Source organism: Peromyscus californicus, unplaced genomic scaffold, assembly GCF_007827085.1.
Source record: "Peromyscus californicus insignis strain IS unplaced genomic scaffold, ASM782708v3 Scaffold_7__1_contigs__length_154581171, whole genome shotgun sequence".
Classification (NCBI taxonomy): Eukaryota; Metazoa; Chordata; class Mammalia; order Rodentia; family Cricetidae; genus Peromyscus; species Peromyscus californicus.
The window spans coordinates 120,889,896-120,915,465 of NW_026294595.1; the positions used below are offsets into that span (position 1 = coordinate 120,889,896).

A 25,570-nucleotide genomic window follows, 5' to 3' on the forward strand; every position below is an offset into this window, starting at 1 on the left:
GGGAGAGGTGGGAGCTGTGGGTGGGGCTTCTCATCAGGGGGTCAATTGAAGACTTCCTCAAGGAAGCTCCTCTGATAGATGGTCCCAGGCTGGGTTCTCATCAAATGGTGACTCCCTTTCTTGTGTGTCACATGTGATTCTTCCTCATTGGGGTAGAGCCTCCTTTCCCATATTCTGAATATTTTTGAAGGTTAATGACGTGACCAACTTAACGTAAAGATATTTCTCAGATTTTCTTGGAGGGAGGGCTAGCCGTGTGGTGAGTTCTGGTCAACCGGGTATAAGTAGAATATACTAGAAAAACCCTTCAAAGCTGTTAGGAAAGGGAACATTCAAAATGTCACTAGTCATTGGCCCCTGGCCCCTTGGCATTCAGGAACCCAAGTCCCAGCTCTTCCATTTGCTTCTCATGGCCTTTGAATAAGTCATTCCACTTGTCTTCATTCCTGGAGTTATTATTGATCATTTGTTCAGAGCAAATTATTACTGATCATTTATACTGCTTGGAGCAAAACAAGTGGACAACTAATGGTGCAAATTCTTTTAATTCCCGCTTCCATATAATAATGAAACTTCCTTCTTCTAGGGGAAAAGACAGGTATTATATTTTCTTCTTTTTCTTTTAACTTTCTTTGGCCTCTCCCACTGGGGGTGGGGTGTCTGCTTGTTGTTTGTAGACAGTGTCTTACTGTCTAGCTTAAGGGTTGGCCTCCAGCTTGCAATCTCGCACCTCAGGCTCCTGAGGATAGAGAGCGCAGTCAAGGACCATCGCGCAGACTCCACATTCTCTCAGGGGTCTGGTATGTAAGGTGCTCAGAGGCTGTCTTCTTTTGTCACCAGAGATAAACAACATGCACCTAATCCGTACGAGAGCTAGGAAGTGTTGGGCCTGATTGGAGGCCAAACCAGAGTCTTCACTGTCTACCTCGGCCAGTGCTCTCTGCATCAGGTCAGAAGAGACAGAGGGGCTTTTAGATAATGCGAATTTTAATACCAGTGCAACTTAAATGGATTCTTTGGCTGGTGCTATGACAGTACTTGAATAAGACCTCTGGCTTTAATTAACCATTTGCCAGGTGGGCTTCCTTCTTAATTAGTGCAGTGGATCACAGCAGACTTCCATCTTATTTTCTAAGAAAAAAAATATAGGATTGCTCCATGGCAATCTTTTAGAGTGGAAATTAATTTATGCAAAATTGTTGCCAAAATGGATAGACAGTCACCTACCTAACTATAGCCTGCTGATGAAGAGTGTGACCCACCGAAAGGTATTCCCCCCCCCCCAGGGAAGCTGAATTACTATTCTTACAATAGATACGGTCCAGACCAATCTTAGACGTTTCTAGTTCTCAGTGAGTAGAATAGTGAAGCTAGAAGCCACTTCAGTAATCCATGAGCTCTTCACACAATAACCCGGCAAACGAAGAAAAGACTGGAGAAGCCTCCAGAATGAGCTGCTTTACAGATCTGGCCCACATGCTTGGTTGGCTTGTGTGCCACAAAGTAAAGAATTTTGTCACAACAAATTCTGCCTTGGATACTATTAAATTTTAAATCATGTGTTTGTCATGGGAGCTGGGGACTTGGTTTCTCAAACACTGAGGCTGATTAATCCCATGACTTCTATTTGTCGTGAATTCTGAATCGATGTTCTAACCTATGTAATGAGGGGGAGAAAGTCAGGGCAGCGAGTGTCAGTAGGAATGGCCAGCACGACAAGGGTAATTTGTGGCTGAGAAGCCAGTTTGTATGTGAATTCCTTTTAATATTGATGTGCAATATTTCAATGCACTCCAAGCTTCCAGACTGTTCCACCCCACCCCTAGCCATTCTGAGACAGTGCCAAAGCTCATTAAAATTGACACAACTTGCCTTCCATAGCTAAGATCCATCACCAGCAAGGCCTCCCCCCTGTTAGGTTCTCTAGAGTGGCTGTTTACTGAATAGCCTTTTTAAGCCCTGCCACTCTGCAGCATGGTGTGCTTAGCTTTGTGCTGACACCACGGAGATTCATTCGTTAAAAAATAAAGCAAAACATGTCGCTGGAAGCAATCTTAAGGCTACCACCCTCATGCGACAGGTTGTCATTGGACAGTGTGTCCTGCTCAGACTCTGGCTGGCTCCTGGCCAGCAAGCTACCAGGTTTCTTGGCAGTTAGTCACATCTGCTGTAGTAACTAACCATGTCCCCAACCCGAAAGTGCCCAGACTAGGATGTAGAGCCCAGAACACAAAGGAGACCTCAATAACTGAATGTGGGGTAGTGAATGAAGCTCCTTGCAAAGCCACCTTCTCATTGCCCATCTCGGTGGCTCACGAAGTTAGTCTCTTTGGTGACTTTTCTCAGTCACTCAGCATAAAGAAACATTCAAGAGGAGGCAGCAGCAGCTCAGGCCTTGTGGGATTGCTGTCCCTGCTCTCCAGTGAGCCCAGAGAAAAGCTGGCAGCCACCATTACACCAGAACTCTGGAGGGGAGCCATCTGGAACCCCCAAGCAGCTGTACTCAGAATATGGCCAGCACTGCTTCTACTGAGGAGTGACCTCTCACTCAGCACTCACTTGCTTGTGGTTTTCCAGCTTCCTCCTGAAGTGATTAGCCAATAGCTCAGACTTGTTACTAGCTAACTCTTAAAACTTAAGTTAACTAATTTATTTTAATCTACATTTTGTCACATGGCATTACCCCTCCTTCATCTTGTACCTCCTGTTTCTTCTCCATGTCTGGCTGGCGACTCCTCTGACTCCACCTTTCTTCTTCCCAGTGTCCTTAGTCTGGTTCTCCCACCTAACCTTATCCTGGCCAGCTATTGGCCAGTCAGCTTCTTTATTAAACCAACCACAGTGACATATATTCCCAGAGTATAAAGGAATGTTAAACACACATACACACACACACACACACACACACACACACACACACACACACACACACAGAGTTTTAATTTTAATGATGGTACCAAAAATGTGGGGTGCTGCTGCTCCTTGTGATACATTTTCAAAATAGAAAATGTGCTATGGACATAGTTTCTTACCATGAATGTACTAGACCACCAGCCTCCTCTTTGAAGCATCATTGGCCAGCTTCTTATTAATGCTGTAGCTGCTGCCATCCCCCTCCCCTAAATATCCAGTCTATCATTGTATTGGAGTTGGCCTAAAGTCTCCTTCCCAGGTCTGTGCCATGTGATGCCACGATGCCCACCAGTTGCCTCAGTTTAGTTATGAAGTTCAACCTTATGGTTTAGTTGCTTTTCCTGCTGCTGTGATAAAATGCACTGATGAAAATAACTTAAGAGAGAAAGGGCTTATTTTGGTTCAAAGTTCAAAGACATAGCCTCTTGTGGCAGAGGAGGCATTCTGGCAGGAACTTAGGCAGCTGCTCACATTGTGTCCCCAGTCAGGAAGCAGAGAACAATCAATGCTCTTGTTCAGCTCACTTTCTCCTTTCTGTGCATTCCAGGGCCCAAGCCCAGGGGCTGCCTACTTTTAAGGTAGGTCTTAGCACCTCAATAACCTAATCAAGATGATTCCTCAGGAGGATGCCCAGAGGCTAACCTAATATAAATGATCCTGTAGTTTGATCCTAATTGGTCTGAATAATAAAAACCCAGAGTCAGATAACAGGGTAAAAGCTGAAAGATCAGAGAAGCAAAGGAGCAAGCCATAGCTACCTCTTACCTCTCTGACTCCTCAGACCAAAAAGGGCAGAGCTCCTGTCTCCTCCCTGCCTTATCCCTTTCTCTCTCCACCTAGCCATATCACTTCCTGTCTCTTGTCTATACAGATCTCCAGACCTCTGTGGCTAACTAGTGGCTAGCTCCACCCTCTGATCTTCGGACAAGCTTTATTTGTCAGAACACAAACAAAATATCACAACATTTCCCCCTTTTTGTCTAAAATAAAAGAGAAGGTTATAACTAACAGAAAAACTATATACAATAAATACAATAACTATATACAAATATATACAGGCAATAATTATATCAACAATGTCTAGTCCATTAACATTTGACAAATTCAGAGAAAATACTCCATTATTGATCCTGTCTTGGTGAGTCCAAAGAGTTGTACCTAATTCACCTTCTATCCTAATTTTCATTACCAACCCAAAACTATCTTTTGCTGTCTCTCAACCTTATACACTTTACATTTCTTTTATAAGTTTTTTTTCTGAATTTGCTAACAAGGAAAATGAACTATAACTATCTAGCCATCAACTCCATCAGAGACCTGAGAAGAAAATATTACCTAAGTGCATGTAAGTGACTTCCAAAAAGTGTGAGAAATGACAGAAACAGCTGGCTGCCTGGACAGTCACCCAAGGTTCCTCTGCAATGTTGGGGCATCCATCTTTGGCCTACGGGCCTAGAATAGCTGACAGACTTTTCTGTGAAGCAGAAATTTTAAAGGACTATCCTACCTTGTCTTGGCAAAGTTCAGCAGTCCTTTCTTTTGTGTCCTGCTTGTCCAATTTGGACAGCATACTGTCAGCAGTTGAGGCAAGGGCACTTTCTTGCCCATTGGCTAACTTTTGTCACAAAGAAAGTAAACTCCACATGGAGTTTCTTTGATGCCCATCATCTTCTCTGAAGTATATTGGTGCTGCCAGGAGCTGACATGTCTCATTGTCATTAAAACATATTAAATGCCAAATTCTGTAGATCTCTGAAGTATTTAAACACTACCTGTCTACCTAAAATATATCTGTTTGACCTTGAAAACATACCTAACACGACTACAAGTTTGATTGTAATAGGTGACTAACTACTAATGTGCATTTCTTTATTATCCTAAATAGTTTGTAATAATAACTTTCAAGTACTAGAAATTTGCATTACATTGTTAAATGAGCTGTATAGATACAATACCTTGAATAAGAGTAGAAATGTATGTACAAAATGTTCTAACAAACATACAAAAATCCATATCAATGTAAAATATTTAAAACTATTAGTTGTTTTTTTGGTTTAAAAGTAGATTCAGTAATCTACCTTTGTATCCTATTTTTATATCCCCCCTTTTTCTTTTCAGAGTAGATTCAATAATCCTCCATTTTATCCTGTCATTTCTATATCCCCCTTTTTTCTTTTCAAAACAAGAACTCTGAATCTAATCTCTTTTGTTCACCTTTTTTTCCTGACCATTATCAATAACAACTTGTAACCAACCTCTCTAAACAATGACAAATATTCATAACCCACTGAATGATCAAAAACCACCTGCTCTACCTCTTGGGAATGTGGGCATCATTTTCTTAAAATTACTTCCTGATATCTGGGGGTGATGACATCTTTAGGGCCCCCTGAAAAAAACTGGGATAATTGTCAAGTCCTAGGAGACAGGTGTGCCTGGAGGCTTGTCTCCTAGGTGGTTGACAATCACATTAACCATCACACTGTGTGTCCCTGTTTAGATAAAGCCCTCAGGTGGATTCAGGACTAAGGTGAATGTTTGGGATTAAGACAAGTTGAATTTGCCGTAGCTTTCTAAATGCCACATTCAAGTTCAGAGTGAAAGCTTAACTCTATATGCACTCAGAAAAGCGTTATTGGTGTCATAGTGAACTAAATTCAGAGTCTTGGGGCAAAGTAAAAGTTCAGCCTCCATCAACACAGACTGTGTTTGTCTACTGAGGTCAACAGGGAACAGAGCTCCAGTGAGGAGTCGGTAGCCATCATGGCTGAAATAAAAAAAGTAGTCATGACATGGGATTATAACAGAACCCTTCCTCATTATCTGGTTCATGTGGCAGTTTTATCAGTTTCTAAGGGGCAAAATCCACACCTTGAACAACTTACAAACTGAAAGGTCATCCACAGACTATATAGGATGTATGTTGTGGCCTGAGAAAGGTCATCCACAGACTGACTGTGTGGGGTGTGTGCTCCTGGCAACTGCATTATCAAAGGCCTGGCTGTCATTGCCCACCCTCCTTCCTAAGCCTACCTGCCAGGTTTTCATCTTTTATTTGTTTAAGTATTCTTTAAAACAACTAGAATTCCTCATGATCACTTTGACCAAGATATTGTTTTCAAAATGGTTCTGTGAAATTTGACACTTCAAATGCATCATCATAAAGGGACCCAGTTCCTTTACTGGGTGAGATATTGAGCTATAGTGTTGGTTGTCACTTAGCAACTAATTAGTAAAAGCATAGAACAATGTAATGACAATTTAAAATGTGCTGAGGAACATTTTGTCATGAAAAATGTCATTTCTGATGCATCATTGTCTTTGTGTATGGTCATTAGCTGTTATTTGCACAAGATAGGACTTGTCTATTATACATGGAAAAAAATGGTAAAACAAAATTCCCAAAGTTGAGAAATGTTTTGGATACTGTTTTCCTGATCCATTTCTCATTCTCACCCAGGGTTCAGAAATAATAACAGGTAATGTGAAAGATGGCACATACTTCCGACTGTACATTAACAAGTATAAGTTGGTGGAGGCCATCACATGCTTTTCAAAGGAGCCCTTCCCAGCCTCCAACTACATCCGCTTGTTTGGACAGCATGAGCAAGTCCTCAACAACCTGTGCACTCGTTTTGATGAAAAGTTGATTCCAGATCTCTACAGGTGAGTTGGACATTAACTTTGATTGTGGGTACATATGGTTGTGTAGGATGTTTCACGCTGGAGGGATGTGTGTCACAAAGCACCAGAGAGTGAAATAGGAATCACTGAGAGAGGCTGAGAAGTGACTGAGATGGCTTTATCACACAATAATGAATATCAGACCACTAGCATTGGCTGGAGAGCAAAGGTTCACTTGAGGAAGTATGTGAACTGGACCTCAGATGCGACTGTACATGGTGTTGATATGAAAGCATGAGTTAAGGTGATCCTCAAGTCCTTTTCCACATGGGGCTGCTAAGAGCAACAGTCTGAACCTAAAAGAAAGGTTGAAGGTCAGGATGTGGAAGAATCTGGTCCCAGTAGGAATTTTGTAACCACTAGACAGGCTGCTTACCATCCTAGCCTTTTTCCTTCCAGAATGTGGATGACTATTTACCAAATACATTGGTAAGAAAATTTCTGGGTGGCTTTTTCAGCTCTTTTACAAGGTTATACAGTTACAAGTTTACACAGCTCTTTTACACAGTTCCCATTGATACATGAACTACACAAAAACCCAACAAAGAAAGAGAATTACAGACCAATAGCCCTTTTGAACATAGATGCAAAAATTCTCAGTAAAAGAGTAGTTATAAACTGAATCCAAGAACACATCAAAAAGATCATCCATCATAATCAAATAGGCTTCATCCTAGAGATGCAGAGATGGTCCGATATATATAAATTGATAAATGTAATCCACCACATAAATAGACTGAAAGACAAAAACCACATGATCATTTCATTAGATGCATTAAAGTCCTCTGACAAAATCCAACACCTTTTCATGATAAAAGTCCTGGAGAGATTAAGGATACAAGGATCATACCTCAACATAACAAAGGCAATGTACAGCAAGCTCACAGCCAACATCAACCTAAATGGAGAGAAACTCAAGGCATTTCCACTAAAATCAGTAACAAGACAAGGATTTTCACTCTCTTCATACCTATTTCATTATAGTACTTGAAATCTTAGATCCAGCAATAAGGCAACTGAAGGGGACAAAAAATAGGAAAGGAAGAAGTCAAAGTATCTTTCTTGGCAGATGATACAATTGTATACATAAATGATTCTAAAAACTCCACCAGGAAACTTCTACAGCTGATAAACACTTTTAGCAAAGTAGAAGAATACAAAATTAACCACAAAAATCAGTAGCCCTTCAATATACGAATGACAGTGTGAGATATAAGTCAAGGAAACAATACCTTTCACAGTAGTCTCAAATACACACACACACACACACACACACACACACACACACACACACACACACATCTTGGGATACCTCTAACCAAGCAAGTGAAAGACTTATAGAATAAAAATTCTATAGCAAGTTTTATTGTAGACATGTCAAGTTCCATGAAAAAAAATCCACTGGACTTGATAGAAAGTGCATCAAATCTTAGATCAGTCTGGTAAAAATTGTCATCTTTGGTGTTGGCCCCAATATCATAGCACAGTATAAGTCTCAAATTATTTAGGATGCCTTGAGGAAGGCATGCCATTTTACAGTAGAAAGCCACTTCCAAATGCAGCTGCTGCTTAGTGAGGTTGGGAGAACTTTTTTCTGTCCAGAAAACAAGATGGTGGCAGAGCCAGCACCTCACGCAGTCTGTAAAACAGAATTTGAGTGTCCTTGATACCCACAGGGTGACTGCCGGTGTCATAATCCTTCCTCCCTCCTAAAAATGTTAACTTAAAGAATATCTCATGCAAACAAACAAAGGTATGTGAGATATTCATGTATGCTTGAAGGGAAAATGATACTGGAAACCCATGTGTCTGCTACCTATGTTAAGGAATAATTCTTCACCGCAAGGCATTGGAAGCCCCTGTCTGGCCGTACCCAGACTATCATTTGGAAGGCAGCCACCATTTTGAAGTTAGGGTTAATCATTTTGTTTCCTGTGAAACTTTACTATATGGGAACAAAAATAGTCTTTTTCACAAATTCTCATCTCTGCCCTTAAAATGAGAAAGCAGCTTTGGCTTCAAATGTCATTTGAACATAAGCAAATGGACACAGCATGACCTAATGAAGCATCATATTCCAAAGCAGGCACTGGCTGGATTTGATCCAAGGGTTGTGGTTTACCAACCGTTATTTCATACATGCATGTGCACACATGTGTGTGTGTGTATGTTTGTGTGTGTGTGTCTATGTGCCTGTGTTAGTGTGTGTTTATATATATGCTTTATATGTGTTTATATATAAATGATTTCCTAAATAATATTAATTTGTTTTGCCTACTTTTGAGTTGAATCTATGGGTTGCTACAGAAAGTCAGTGTCCTGTTTATTCTGTGTGCGAGGTGTCAGAACTCACGGACACAGCTGCAGCTCACCCAGCACTGTAGTCTTCCATTGCTTGACTGTGTCCCTACTCATTCATAGAATGTTGTCTTAAGTTCTTTGTCCTGTTACAAACACTTCTGTGGCCACCGAGAACATACTTCATGTATAGGATTTCTCTAAGAGTGTCACAGCCCTGTAACTGCATAGTCTTGGCAACCTGTACTTAAACTTTCCCAAAGTAGTCATATCTGTCTACACAACCTTGCATGAGAGTTCCTGGCTGTCCATCATACATTGGTTATGTTCAGACTTTAAAATTAGACCAGTTTGGTCATATACAACTGTATCTTCTGGATTTTCTCTATCCTTCTCTGATGACTGATGCAGCTAAGTACCTTTTTATTTGTTGATGGGACATTTATGATAGTACCTTGTGACAATATGGGTTCTCTTCTTAAAAATGCCCAAGAGGGCTGATATAATCTGGATGCAAACTTGTGTTGGTCACATATTTTGAATTCATATTTTGAATGTTTCTTCTAATGCTTTGAAGCCACTTTCTATATTGTGGCAATTAATATATATTCTTAATTTATTGTTAATTATTAATATTTAATGCAATCTCTTAATACCTTCTTCAAGGATATCTTGGATATTTTTGACCCTTAACTCTTCTAAAAGTTTTATAATAAACCTATCATGTTCCATGAAAATATCCATTGTGTTTGTTGGATAGTGCATTAAATTCTTGCTTAATTAGGTAAGAACTGACCTTTTTGATACAGATTATAACATTATAACATAGGGTAAGTATCAGTTTATTTAGAACATCTTTCATGACTCTCAATAAAATTTTATAATTGTCTTCATAAATAACATGCCCAGTTTTTGTCTGACATGATCCCAACGTATTGTATCATTTTATTGCTGCTATCAACATCATTTGTGTTGGGCCAATGAGATGGCTCAGTGGGCAAAGTACTTGCTGTGTGAGCCTGATGACTCGAGTTCAATCCACAGGCTCCATAAAGGTGGGAGAGCATCAACTCTACCGGGTTGCTCTCCGACCTCCACTCATGTGCTGTGACATATGACCACACCTGCTCATCATACTTGCATTGCATGCTCGTGTGTTCTTTCTTTCATAATGATTAATTCATTAATTAATTTCAAAGCATCACTCTTGTTGATTGTTGTTAGTATAAAGGGATGCCCTAATTTTTTTATAGTTCTGTGTCCTGCAAATTTACTGAAGTCCTTCATTAATTAAAAAAAAATTCACCTATAGATCCTTTAGATTTTCACATAGATAAGATTGTATCCTTTGCAAATAATGTCAATTTTTTTCTTATCGAATCTTTGTGATTTCTTTTTGTTTTTCTTGTCCTACTACACAGGCTAAGGTATGTAGCATAAATTACTGTGGAGTAGTTAGGGCCGACAGCCTTGCCTCATTCTTCTTACAGATAATGTGTTCATTATTAAATGTGTGATTTTTTCATATTATTTGTGTCCTTTATTGGGCAAAGGATCCTTTTGAAGACTGTGGTTCTAAGATGTGTGTGTGTGTGTGTGTGTGTGTGTGTGTGTGTGTGTGTGTGTGCACACTGAGGATTGAACCCTAGGGTCTTGTGCATACCAAGCACACCCTTTGTCCCAACTCAGCATTTTTAAATTATGAGTAGACTCTTGCTTTTTTCCCAAAGGAGTGCTTAATTTTAGAAATATTTTATGTATCAGGAAAGTTTCCTGGTGCTTTCAAAGATAATCCATCTTTTTATCAAGTATCAAATTCTTTAATCATATGTTTCCCCTTTTTCAAACGCCTGTAGACTTGACTGATATGCTGACTTAGAATTCATGTAGACTTGGGTGATATGCTGACTTAGAATTCTTTGGGTGAATACCCAGGAGTGCTGGTAACTGAGTCATATTGTAGGAAACCCTCTGCACTGGCTTCCGTTACGGTAGACTGTTCACATGGCCACCGGTGGTGTGAGTCTCTTTGTCTCCAACGTTGTCAGCATTTGTTGTCTTAAGGAATGTCATTCTGATTTGGGTGGGCTGGAATCTCGGTGTCATCTTAATCTGCATTTTTCTGGTGGCCAGTGTGGTTGAACATTTTTTTCATATGTTTCTTTTACTGTTGGAGAACTATCTATTTGTTTTATTAACATTTACTGAGCTGCTTCATTTCTTGTTGTTCAGGTTTTCTAGCTCTTTGTATATTCTAGATATTAATCCTCAGTGGTATATATAGGTAACAAAGATTTTACTTCCATCCAGAGTGATGTTTCTACACTATATTAATTGTTTCATGTGCTGTGCAGACTTTTAATTTCATGAAATCCTACTTGTCAGGTTGGTATTGTCTCCTGAGCAACTAGAATATTATTCAGAGAGTCCTTGCCTATGTCTATATCTTGAAATGTCTTCCCTACTTTATTACATTAAGACCTTTAGTCCATTTGGAGCTGATTTTCACACGGGGTGAGAGAGAGAGACTAGCTGTGTGTGAGTACCATGCTATTTTTCTTGTTGTATCTCTCTAGTAAAACTTGAAATCAGATATGGAATATCTCTGACATTCTTTTTGTTCAAGATTGTTTTGCTGTCTAGGGTCTTTTGTACTACCACATGAGTTTTAAGGGCTTTTTAAAATATTTGCATGAAGAATGGCATTGAAATGTTGATGATGATTTCATTGAATCTGTAAATTGCTCTTGGCTATTTTCACAATATTAGGTCTTAACAATCGATGATAGTGGGAGGTCTTTCCTTCTTCTAGTATCTTCTATAATTCTTTCTTTGGTGTTTGAAAGTTTTCATTGTAGAGGGCTTTCACTTACTTGGCTAGTTTATTCTCAGAATTGTGTTGGTTGTTTTGTAATGTGAGGCAACAGTGAGTGGGGTTATTCTTCTGGTTTTGTTCTCAGCATGTCTGTTCATGCTGTGGAAAGGCTACTGACTGTGCTTTCTTCCTTTTTTTTATGCTGCCACTTTATTGACGGCGTTTATCAGATTCAAGAACTTTCTGATGGGGTCTTTGGAATCTCTAACGTGTAGAATCATATTTACAAATGAGGATGTTTTGCCTTCTTTCTTTCCCATTTGTTTCCTTTTTATTTCTTTCTCTTATTTTCTCTAATTAATACTTTGAGCACTATATGGAATAATAGTGGAGGAAGTGGATACTCTTGTTTTGTTCCCAGTTTTAGTGGAAATGCTTTGAGTTTTTCCCCATTTAATATAGTGTTGATTAGAGATTTGTTGTATAAAGCCTGATTATGTTGAGATATAGTTCTTCTATTTCTAGTTTCTTCAGGGTTTTCATCTTGATGGGATGTTGGAAATTGTCTAAAGCTTTTTCTTCATCTATTTAGATGGTAATGTGAATTATTTCCTGAGTCCATTTATGTGATGTATTACATTTATTGATTTGTAAATAATTTTGTTTGTTTTTTATTTATGAATGTTGAACCATCCCTGCATCCCTGGAATGAAGCCAACTTGATCATGGTGAATGATCTTTTGACGAATTGTAGATTTTATTGAGGATGTTTGTATCTATGTTTACCAGAGAAATTGGCCTATGTTGTTTTGTTGTTGGGTCTTTTAAGTGGGTTTTGATGTCAGAGTAATATGGGCCACGTAAGAAGATTTTTGTAGTGTCCCTTCCATTTCTGGTTTATGAAATAGTCTGAGAAGGATTATTGTTGTTTCTTCTTTAAAGGTGTAGTAGAACTTAGCAGTGAATACATAAAGGCCTGGGCATTTTTAATTTAAGAAACTTTGTATTGCTCCTTCAGTCTTGTTGCTTGTTATAGATGTGTTAAAATTATTTATTTAGCCGGGTGGTGGTGGTGCATGCCTTTAATCCCAGCACTCGGGAGGCAGAGCCAGGTGGATCTCTATGAGTTCGAGGCCAGCCTGGTCTATAGAGTGAGATCCAGGAAAGGTGCAAAGCTACACAGAGAAACCCTGTCTCGATGAAAAAAATAAAATTATCTACTTAACTTAATTAAATTTTGGTAGGTGTGGTGGTTTGAAAGAAAATGGCCCCCAAAGGGAGTGGCACTATTAGGAGTTGTGGCCTTGTTGGAGTAGGTGTGGTTTTGTTGGAGGAATTGTGTCACTGTGGAGGCCGACTTTGAGGTCTCATATAGGCTCAAGGTACCGCCCAGTGTCTCAGTCTACTTCCTGTTGCCTGCAAGATGAAGAACTCTCAGGTATCTCTCTAGCACCGTGCCTGCCTGCACACCACTGTGTCCCGCCATGATGATAATGGACTAAACCTCTGAACTGTAAGCCAGCTCCAATGAAACGTTTTCCTTTATTAGAGTTGCTGTGGTTATGGGGTCTCTTCATAGCAATAGAAACCCTAAGACAGTAGGTCATATGTGTTTAGAACTTTATCTATTTTTAAATGTTTTTCCAATTTAATAGAATATAAGTTTAAAGGTAGAGCCTAACAATTTTCTGAATGTCATTGGTTTTTTTTGTTGTTGTTGTTGTAATGTGTAGGAAGGAGAAAGCCCTGGGTGAAGGCCTGAGTCAGTGTGTGTTGTTGACTAGGCTCACAGAGGTACAGCAAAGCCTTCTCCCCAGGGGTGAGACTCAAAGGGAAATGGCAAAGCTTTTTCTGCTAGTCCAGGTGTGATGGTTGATAGTGTATGCAAAAACAAAAACCAAAAACAAACAAACAAACAAAAAACCCATAGTTTTCTCCCCACTGCCCCCTGGATGTTTATGGTCTCAAGACTGCTCCCCTATGGAGCCTGTTCCTACTGAGATTAGCTGCCTCCTTGATTCAGCTGTCCACCATAAACCCTGCCTCCTTGTTTATCTATATGCAGTAGCCCCACCTTCCTGTTCAGGTCTATATAGTAAACACACTGAGCTCTGGGGTGCTGAGGTTTCTCCATCAGAGAGCCCAGTCCACCCAACCCCCACTTTTCTGTGTATCTGACTTTTCTTCATTTCTTTGCTGTCCCCAGGCAGGTCCAAGTCCTTGGAAGCCATGTAACGGACAAGGCGGTGAAGCCTCCTTTTTCAGCTGATTTGTTAATTTGGGTCTTCCCACTTTTGGTTAATTTTGGCTATAGGTTCGTCAAACTTGTTGATCTTTTCAGATCACCAGTCCTTCCCTTCACTGAGTCTTTGTACTCTTGCTGTTTCTAGTTCACTAATGTCGGACTTGATCGTATTTCTTGCCAGCTACTGATTTGGGCTTTGGCTTGTTCTTGTTTTTCCAAGCCTGAGATGCATTTTCAGCTATCTGCAGTCGCTCTGACTTTTGAACAGAAACTCTGTGACTGTAAACTTCCCATTAGGATTGTTTGCATTGTATCCTGTGGGATTTTGTTACATTGTGTTTTCGTTTTTATCCAATTCTAGGAATTGTTTAATTTCTTTCTTGATTTCTTTGGTGGCCTCATTCAGCATTCAGTGGTGGAGTGGCCAGTCTCTGAGTTAGGCTTGCTCTCCAGTTTCTCTGGCTGTTGATTTCAACCTTTACTCCATTGTGCTCAGATGAAAGACGAGAAATTATTTGAATTTCCTTATATTTTTAAAATCTATTTTGTGTCCTACAACATGAGTTATTGTAGAGAGAGTTCCATGGGCCACTAAGAAATGTATCCTGTAGTGTCTGGATTGTCTGGATGGAATGTTCTGTGGATATCTGTTAGGTCACAAGGGCAGTGACATCATTTAATGCAGGTGTTTCTCATTTTGTGGAATTCACTTAATCTGTCACTGGGAGTGAAAGCATAGGTATTTAAAAAGGAAATTCATTTTCTTTTTAGTTTATTAGAACATCTGAGTTCCAGGGGAATTTTTTTTTTTTGGGGGGGTGTGGTTAAAAGAAAACCTACTCAGTGGTAAATGAGATCCTAAGAATTGAATGTGGAAGAAAAAAAAAAAGAAGAAATGCTTTCACATTTAGCCAAATTCAAAGCCCCAGCTGATTTGGTTCGCCCTGAAACAGCACTGGTGAGCATGAAGCCTCTAGTCAGGGCACAGCTGTTAGCTGATGATGGTAATAATTATAGAAGTTAATTTGATTGGTTAGGAGTGACTGTTCAGGATGGCCAAATAAGAGTGGACAGCACTTGATGGCAGGCAATGTCGACTGGCATCTGTCAGAAAGAGGCAGGGGGCAGGACGACACTGGCCACGCATTGTCAGTGAGGCCCTGAGGATCCCACCATGCCTTGGCAGCCATGGACACACATGCAGCTGCGGCCACAGTCTTCTCAAGTGCCACCAAGTGCTGCCAGGTCGCGGTGCTGATTCTTGGCCCAGCCCTGTCCTCCCTGCCCCTTGTCAGACAGGCTGACTTGGTCCTGTCCAAGCAGGGTGAATTGCTCAGCTGATTTTGGCCAAGATCTGATTACCAATTGTTTTCCTGACCTTGGCAGCATCAGCCATGTGTCTCATTCAAAGCCAGCTGCATGTCCCCTGTGCTCATCCATCCACCACACTGAGGACACCTTCCTCCATGCTGGCAGGGCCGACGGTACCCAGTGCTCCGCTTTTCTGTAAGCCGAGCACCAAGGACGGCTCCTCTCCCACTTCGGAGGAGCCCTCGGGGTCTTTGTGAGGCTCTCATGCCTCACAAGCAGTGAGTCACTTGGAGCCCTGTGGAACCAGAGGGTGGCAACTGAGCAGTCAGCTAGAGTGATGCTCAGCAGACAGCTGCCACAGGGCCACAGCCGCTGGGGTTCCACAGCCCAGGCTGGCTCAGAGTCCGGCTGAGGTTCAGTCTTTGCTTCTACCTCACAGTGCCAGCACAAACGGTTGGCGCTGGAGAAGGAGAATTAATTGGCCACTGGTGGGTGTGTAAGAGAGAACTAGTTCCCCCATTGGGTGAGGAAGTGAGAGAGACACAGACAGAGAACTGCTTCACCGCTGGGACAGGGGAGAGCATTCAGTCACCACTCTGTGCACCCGGAGAGGCGGGTGTGTGATGGATTGATTGACCACTTTGGAAAAATAATGGAGACTTTTTTTTAAAAAAAGCATTTGTTCCTTTCTAAATCAACCACCATTGTAAAGTCACATAATAAATATGTCACTAAAATCTGCTCTTTCCCAACCTGCTTCCTGAAGCATTTGTATAGCTGAGATCTCAGGTGTGCACACAAAGATGCACACACACTCATAAGTGTACACACACACACACACACACACACACACACACACACACACACACACACAAAGGCATCTACCCACCCTCTCAAGCCTGCTAGTTTCTAAGTCCCTTGACAGGTTTACAGTAAACAGGACCTTCTTCCCCACTGGGTCTACTCCTCCTTCCCGGGACCCTGGAGGTGACAGGAACCTCATGGATGACACCAGCTGGGAGGAGTGGGTAGAGAGAGGACTGGCTGAGGCAGTTTGCTGAGATGTGGCCTGTCAGAGACTTTAACAAGGCATTCACATTTTTTTTTCTGCTTTCTTAACTCTATCTCATCTTTTTAGCCTCACTTATGGATGACCCTGCAGAAGAAAGGTCATGCCTGGTGACTCCCCCGCCCCTCAGCCTTAATTAGCAGTCTGTGGACTCCTTTGTCCTCTCAGCCTGAATAGGTCTTACCCCAGCTTCGTTGCAGGAGCCCATCAGATACTCATAGCCTTGATTAAATCACCTCCTTTCACATCCTAACATCTCAGCTCTCAGAGCTGCCCCGAAGGCCTCTCCTCCCGTGAGCACCGCCATCCTCCTGCGCACTTGCCGAACACTCCACAGCCTACTTTTAGTGGGTAAGTGCTCCTGTGCACAGTATTCTAAATGGAGCCCGAGCCGGCCCTTTAAAAAGCTGCCATTACCTTGCTGACCTGTCAGGTTCCAGAAGTTGTGCCCTTAGGAAAGCCACCTTGTGCTGTCTCTCTCTTTGCAACGGTAAAGGAGGATGCAACGGGCCCACTCAGCCCCCTAATTATCTATTAGACTGCAATCAGAGCCGTGCTCTCAGGACTGGAGGCCGTCTCTCCCCCCTCTCTTTTTTTCTATACTCAGGAGCCTTGTGCTGTGTTTGGTAGTAACTTGAATAGTAAATACCAGGTGCCCATCTCCCCCAGACTTTTCAAAACCTAACTGCCCACCCTACTTTCTTGGCTTCTTTCTACAAACAAAAGTTAAAAGGAGCATTCTCCTGGTCCGTAGTATATTCCTGTTCTTCTGCCCTAGTGTGTATCTGGAATGTTCCCTGAAAGGCCCAGATGCTAATGGCTTGTTTCCCAGGTGGTGACATTGAGGTGACAGAAGTTTTAGGAGGTGAGGTCTGTGGCTGGTGAGATGACTGCACAGGTAAAGGTGCTCGACTCCTGATGATGCGAGCCTGGTGACTGGCATTCAAGCCACAGAACCCTTGGAGAGGTTGTAGAGGTCAGGAAGGTGCCAAGTCCATAAGTTTGCTGACCTCCACACCCATTCCATGTCATGAGCATCATAACCCCCCTCCCTCCATCTCTCTAACCCCCTCCCTCCATCTCTCTCTCTCTCATACACACACACACACACACACACACACACACACACACACACACACACTTACAATAATAATAATAATAACAACAACTATAATATTTTAAAAGAGGTAGTGTCTAAAGGGAAGTCTTTGGGTAATGGCAGGGCGGGATCTCAAAGAGTGGGACCAAGGCTCCTTTTCCTTTCTTGCTTTCTGGCCACAAGGTGAACAGTCTTGCTAACCGCATATGCCCCTTCAGAGCCATTCAGCACATCCACCAGAGACCTAAACAGTAGTTACACCACCCAGCCACGGACCAGAATCCTATTATGTGACTGGAATCGTATTATGTGACTTTGTGAGATGTACCAGCTCAATCCACTAGGCTACCAACAGACTAAGGAAAGGGTTCTTCTATCCAAGTCCAGCTTGGTGAACCAGTGAGCTCTCTGGAGTTAACTTCCTTCAACATGGGCCACTCCCAGGCACCTATCTTGACCACGGTGAAGTGCCATGAAAGCTGAACCACCAGAGTCCCTACCCCAAGGCAAACTTTCACCTCCTGTATACTTAGCAACCCCAAGATCATAGGCAGCAGCTCCAGGGCAAGAGGAAGCAGTGAGTGGAATTTCACCCGGGGCTCTCGTAACCAGTCCTGCTTCTGCAAGGGAATGCCACGGGCTTCATTACCATCGCCATGGACAAGGCCATCACTGCATTGTTCAGTCTCTTTGATTGCCATGACTGTGTGTGCAGAATGTTCTGTCACAGGTCACCTCAATCACTTGATGGCTAATGGTCATGTCACACCTAGAGGAAAAATTTACACAATTCTCTAAAGTGTGAGCCAGGATAAGCCATTTCTCCTAAAACTTGATCATCTCAGGTATTTTGCTGAGTGGTGGGGAGCTGACACCCCTCACAAGCTTCCCCGTGGGACACTTTTCCGTGAACTGAAAGGGCCCCTGCTTGCCTGCATCTCTCAGACAATGCCAGTTCTGTTGGACAGCCTCGGCAACCTCCCTCACATGATTTGCTACAATCCAAACTCTGGCCTCTTGAGTTTCATTCCCAGCCATTTAATTAATGTCTGTATCTCTGCCCCATGGAAGTCAGTTTGGGTTGGGTTTGCTCACAACCTCTGCCTGGGACTTTCATCTCTGATCATCCCTTCTCCTTGATGCAACAGGCAGGACCTTACCCACTAGTGAAACCCACAGTTTTTAATATTTCATGTTCCCAAGATGTTCAACCTTTGAACTAGAGATAGAGTCCAAGGTAGGAGCCGAAGTCCGTCTGACTCATGCCCGTTTTTTAATTTACAGTGTTGTTCCAATTGAAAGTTTATTTGGTTATTATTTTGGTTTTTGAATAATGTCACTTCTCCCCATCTTCACACTGTGACATTTGTGAGGAATTAGCCTACCCTGGAGTGAAAGGTGAGGTTGTTTGGAGCTATGCTGGAATTATATGCAACACATGTTTCATCAGATAGTCACACCAAATATTATAGTGTGAAAGAAGAACAAACAGCCAGTTCAGAGTGCCCATCATCAACACTGCAGTGCTGGCACATTTTGTCTATTAAATAGTCATTAAAAGATGCTTGTCACTTTGGCATTCATCAGAAAGGTCGACATAAAGATTTTTTTCTGAGGTGATTATATATATATATTCCATAAACAATTATTCCTCCTCCTCCTCTTCTTCTCCCTCTCAGTACTGGGAACCAAACCTGAGTCCCTGCAAGAGTAGTAAGTGTTCTTGACCATGAGCCATCTCTCCAGCCCCAGGCATAAAATTTACTTCACATATTTTAATTGGTTGAACGTTAGTATGAATATTCTTTAATTTATAATATTTCTGTAATTCCTTGAGATTTTTACACATGAATGCATTGAATTTTGATCATGTGACCCAGGCACTCCTGCCCACTGACTCCTGCCTGACCCAACTTCACCCTTTCTAACTTCCTCCTCTTTTTTTTAAAAGAATCTACAGAATAAAGTCTGTGCTTTGCTTATACTCAATCTGTATAGGCCACCCACTGGAGTGTGGGCCATCAACCTTGGAATTCACACCTTGGCAATCACCTTTCAAGAGAACTCTCTCTCCCCCTGCCAAAAGCCATCAACTGTCAATAGCTCCTCAGCTGGGAGAACTCCTGAGGCCCTCCCTGCTCCAGGCTGGACTGTTGACTGGCTTGATCTTGTGCAGACAACCACAGCTGCCCTGAATTCCTGAGTCCAGAGGGCCTTCCTGTCATGTACAGAAGACAGTTTTTCTCTGGTCTTCTTCAACTTCTGGCTCTTAGAATGCTTTCTGCCACCTCTTCTGTGATGGTCCGGAGCCTTGGAGGGAGGGATACGATATAGATATCCTACTTATATTGAGAACTTTACAGATACATTCTCTGCTCTTTGAGGGGAGGCACCCCACACCTAGCACTGGACTTTATTTGGAAACCTATGGTTTCCAGGAGAAGGCTTCTATGTAGGGTAATTCCATTAAACTCTTTTATATGATGTATATTTGTGTTATATGTGTATATATATACATATATATATATATGTTACTATTTTACAACTTATAATAGGTTTCAACGTGGCTTTTTCAAACATCTTTCATGTTTGTTATCCTTCGCCCCATCCCCTCTTCCACCCTATCCCTCTCCCTACTTAAACTTTCTTTCCCATTCTCCTCTCTGCCCCTTCATATCACGTTTGTTCTGTTATCCCCATTCTGTAAGGTCTTTTTACCCCTTCTCTGCTGATGATCCCTCTCTAGTTTCCTAGCTTCAACAAGCATTCCAAGTTCATGTTTGCCACAGGAGAGTACCATGAATAGATGAAAGAAATGAACATCCCATGTAACATCCAAGATTGTTTATGTGATCAGTGAGAACACAAGGAATTAGCAAGCAGATTCAGGAACAGTCAGCATCAGTCTGAAAGGGTGGGGGCTCAAGTATTACTCTTCGCCATCATTTCCCTACCCTCTTTGTTTGACATAAATGCCTATAGATTTTCTGTTGTTCTTTCCAAGCAGACATTGTTACATCTTAAACAAAATAAATTGCCTGCATCCTTTCTACTATCAAAGAAAACCCAAGCTTTTATTATTTTAAAGGAAATCTGTGTATTTAAGTCACATGCTAATGTCTAGTGGAGATGATTTAGACAGCCCAGGATGGCTCTGTATCCCAGAAGACAATGCTGGCATGTGAACTGAACATGGGGTATATCATAATGTGTGAGACATAACTGACATGTGTGGCTGTTAGATTACATATGCCACATTCTAAAAAAAAAAAATCAAACTTTTCACCAAGCTTTATAAAAACAAATTCCTTAGAGCAAGGCCACTGTTGCTCCTTTTAAGTTGCCCATGGCTCCCTGCCCACGGCTGCCACCTGCCCCCTGTCACTACCATGCTGCTCACTTGTGTGCAGGTATCCCTCCCTGGCTATGGGTTCTGCATTCACAGATTCAACTTACTGAAGATCTAAGATATTTGGGGGGAATGTTGGATCTTTGCTGAATTATGTGCAAGCATTCGATAAATAATATGGCATAATAACTATTTGCATAGCATCTATACTGTTGAGTAAGTAATCTAGAGACAATTTGGAATATGCAAGAGGATTAGGTAGGGAGATGGCCATGTAAGAATGAGGATCTGAGTTCAAATTCTCAGAACCTATGTAAAAGTGGGCAAGGCAGCTGTGTCTGTAATCCCAGGGCCAAGGAAGTAGAGACAGATGGATTCCTGGAGCATGTTGGCCAGCCACCTAATGGAATAGATGAACTCTGGGCTCAATGAGAGACTGTGTCTCAAAAAAATAAAATCAAGAGTAACTGAGGAAGACACACAATTTCAACCTCTGGCCTTCATATGCCTGGGCATATAGATGCATGCCCACTTAAACATGGGTGAACACACCAGCAGGAACATATGCCACACACTCACACACAGAGAAGAATGCAGGAAGTTACATAAGAGATATTATATATCTCAGTTTAGGATTACATTCCTTGAGCAGGACTGAATTTTAGTATCCAGAGTCCCCATGGATATCAAGAAATAACTATACATGCTGAGGAAATTTGGCCTGAAACTTTTTTATAAAAGGAAATCATTACTTCCTTTCCCTCAAAGTAGAAATGGCAAGAGGCTAAGTCAGAGGTTCGATTCTACATTGTTGCTAATTGCCTTTGTGAACTTGGACAAGCTGTTAGCCCTCACTGAACGTGTTTCCTCACCTCTACACTAGAGATCTGATGTATAATAAATTTCCTCTCTGCAACGGAGATCTAATCTATAATAATTTCCCCACCGCACAGGACAGAAGGAAATGGTGATAGGAAAGTTCTAAAGCTTTATAGAGGCACAAAAATGTACTTATCAAGAATTAGAGCCGGGCGGTGGTGGCGCACGCCTTTAATCCCAGCACTCGGGAGGCAGAGCCAGGCGGATCTCTGTAAGTTCGAGGCCAGCCTGGACTACCAAGTGAGTTCCAGGAAAAGGCGCAAAGCTACACAGAGAAACCCTGTCTCGAAAAACCAAAAAAAAAAAAAAAAAAAAAAAAAAAAGAATTAAATGACAGTCTGGAGAAATGGCTCAGAGGTTAAGAAGGTTGCTCTCTCACCTCCATCACTGTAGGCAACTCTTAGGGCATTTTCTTGATTCATGACTGGTGTGGCATGGCCCAGCCCACTTGGGAAGTACTACCCTTGAGCAGGTAGTCCTGGGTAGCAGGCTGAGCAAGCCAGGAGAAGTAAGCGGTAAGCAGCACTCTGCTGAAGCACGGTTAGAAGACCATAAGTAGGTGAGCAAAGCTAAGGCGGGCTCCCTGAGGTGGAGGCTTCCTCTTCCCAGAATGCTGTGCAAGGAGAAGTAGCAGAAAGGCACAGGGGTGGGTATCTAGGCAGGGGAAAGGGAGAACCCAGGGGCCCTATAAAATACCTGAGCCATCATTGTTTGACAGGCTTCCAGGCTCAGGCTTCTCCTACCTACAATGTATATAAAGCTGTCACTTGTCTCTTCCCTGGGGCTTGAACTTGTCTTTGGTGGTTGTTCAGTCCTTCTTGCCAGGGAACAAAATTGGCAATCCCCTAGACAACCACCATCGATCGCCCTCATTATACATCCATTGTCTCTGCTTCAGTTTCTTCTTCCAGGCTCCTGTCTTGAGTTCCTACCCTGACTTCTCTTCATGACTATATGCTGTAAGGTGAAATAAACCCTTTTCTCCGGGGGGGGGGGGGGGGGCGCAGAGAGAGACAGAGAGACAGAGACAGAGAGACACACAGAGAGAGAGACAGAGAGACAGAGACAGAGAGGCAGAGAGACAGAGACAGAGAAAGGCAGAGAGAGAGAGAGAGAGAGAGAGAGAGAGAGAGAGAGAGAGAGAGAGAGAGAGAGAGCGCACTTCTCTTCCAGAGGATCTGGATTTAATTCCCAGCACCCACATGGTGGCTCACACCCATCTGTAACTCCAGTTCCTGGGGGTCTGATGCCCTATACTAGCCTATGTGAGCACCAAGCACATGTGGTACACAGATTACATTAAACAATTTTAGGAGAATTAAGTGAGAAGCCCAGTGCTCGGTTTAGAGTGATAGTATATGGAGGTGCCCAGGGCACTTCATAGAAAAGAGATGGATCAAATGTTTCTCTCTGGTTCTGAATATCAATTAAAATTTGACTTTGTGAGCTCTTTGAATTATAAAGTGTGTCTAGATATTTAGTATCTAACCTATCATACACCTGTAAAACTTGCTTTGGAAAATTGTTTTGCACATTGTCAATAATTACAAATACTTTAGAACTGCATTATCTAATAGCTAATCATTGCTTAAACCTTAATTATAATTAAGGCTTGGAGTGTAGCTAAGTAATGAGTGCTTATCCACCATTCAGAAGGCCTAGGGTTCATATATTAAAATAGCTGAAACTCAGCTCCAGGGCGGGAGAGATGGCTCAGTGGCTAAGAGCACATACTGCTCTCACAGAGGACCCAAGCATGGTTTCCAGCACCCACATTAGGCTCTTCACAACTGACTTAACTCTAGCTCCAGAGATCTTATGCCCTCTTCTGGCTTCCACAGGTACCTGCATTCTTGTGCATCTATGTCCACATAGATTTAAAAAATTCATCACCTTGGGCACACTAGCCATATTTCATAGGCTCCACAGCCATATGGTGCCAGTGACCGCCACTACATCAAAGGTGCAGGAGAGCAGAATTATGTCATTGTAGAAAGTTAGATAAAAGCGCTATACACCAACAGCATCCATAGGCTCTGTAGTGGGTGGTGTTGGACACAGCATATAAGGAACAAGATTTCCCACGGTGCCACTTGCCAGCCCCAACTGCCGCAGACTCCTCACATGCCACTGTTGTCCCTAAGAGATGGGTGCTCAGTGACAGGCCCATGAACGGACTGTTTCTCTCTGTACCTTCTTTTGTGGGGACATTCAGAAAATGAATTCTCTCCGGATCATGTGCCAAAGAAAGACAGTTGTGGGGGAAGACAGTGTGGGAGGAGGGCCTTCTGGGTAATTATTCTACAGGTGACACAAAAGGCACGTGGCCTTGTGGTCCAATAAGTATTTTGTCTCAGGTTAGCCTTTTCTGCCTCTCAAGCCTCAGCAGCTGCCATTTGCTCATCGGATGAGACCTCAGTGACCAAGTGTCCCAACCTATTGTCAGAAACCAAGCTGTGATGAGGGGTTTAGGAGAGCCACCCTCTGCTCCAAACTGACTCCTGTCCATATGAGCGTCTTTTAATATCACTTTTCATTTCGAACTTCTGCTCTGGGGGTTAAGATCCTCTATTGATTTTCCTTCTTCCATCTCCGTGTATACCCACCTGTCAGGAGGTGACTGACGGCTAGTATTTATCAACTTGAAATAACAGCTGGAAAGACAACAGCTGTCGGCAAGGTCTCCAAACTGCTTAAGTATAAATACCTCTTTTCCAAACTCCAAGAAGCGACTTGATTAGCCTATTGAACTGCACTTGCTCGGATAAATACATTTCAGAAATTCTGTTCTTAGTCTACTGAACCATGAAAAAAAAGTACCTGGTCTGGCTGCCTAGATTTTTTTATTGCGAACTAACAATTACGAGAGCTGCTTTGAAGCCACTGGGCAGCAGGGAGCTGTCACATGTGTGATAATCCCAGTCCTCTCCTCCCGGGCCTGGATCTCTTTAGGCTTCTTTTGAGGGGTTATTTTGTACATGTTTATTTAATCTTTAATATTTTCCATTCCAAAAGCAACTTATGTTTTTTTTATAGGGAGGTATTTTTGAAAGCCAAGTAGAATATAGAACCTATGTCTAATAAAATATAGACCCATATGAAATAGAATATAAAATATATAGAATATAGGATATAATAGAATATAGTGGGCCTGGTCTCACTACCCAGATTTCAGATGATTGAGCTATGAAGCAAGCAGAGTCTAAAGGTACCTATTTGTTCCCAAGATCCTAGAACAAGGTCCTAGGTGGTACAGCTTCCTCTCTAAGAACCCACTTGCTCCGAGGATCCTGGTTATAGCCTATCATATCCGTCTTAGAGATGAGAGAGTGGCCAAGCTTGTGATGGGTCACTGCCAAGACAGTGGCTTGGAGAGTTCTGAACCAGAGTTCCCCGGCTCTGTCAAGTTCCCTGTACACAGGACCAGAGGAATACATTTTACATTGTGCAAATGACCAACCATTAGAAGCCGGAGCTGTTTTGTGTGATTTTTCATTTCCCTGTGTAGGGAAAGACTAATGGTGTTTATTCCTGGGACACGAAAATCATTTTGTTTCCTTGACGAAGGCACCTCAGGTGCATCGTAGATTTTTGTGTGAATGAAGAAAATACTAGAACATCTATCTGTATTTTTATATTAAAATTAGAAAGGAGTTGGGTTTTATTGTCAGTTTGAAGCCTGTGCTCTGGCATTGCCTTGGCCAGGTGACAGACTGAGGCATCTCTATGGATTTGCCACGCCCAGAGTGCCTAGAGGCTGTCGTAGCGCAGAGAAGTCAACTTTGCGAGGTAAAATTAGAGTTCTGTGTGTCTGGTTTGTATGCAGTTTGTATGTATCTGGTTGTTCGGGCTTGCAGTTAGTTCTTACCAACTAGCCTCCACAGAATGGACCGAGCACTTAGAGGACC

At 42.1% G+C, this 25,570-nt stretch overlaps 1 protein-coding gene across 2 annotated transcripts in view; it reads left to right on the plus strand.

Annotated features, from left to right (window-relative positions):
* Positions 1-25,570, plus strand: part of Cfap61 (cilia and flagella associated protein 61) — a 300,869-nt gene that overhangs the window by 230,329 nt on the left and 44,970 nt on the right. For both annotated transcript variants that reach the window (XM_052722829.1, XM_052722831.1), the window contains exon 25: positions 6,374-6,579. In XM_052722829.1, the coding sequence (XP_052578789.1) occupies positions 6,374-6,579 (206 nt within the window). The remainder of the gene's footprint in view (positions 1-6,373; positions 6,580-25,570) is intronic.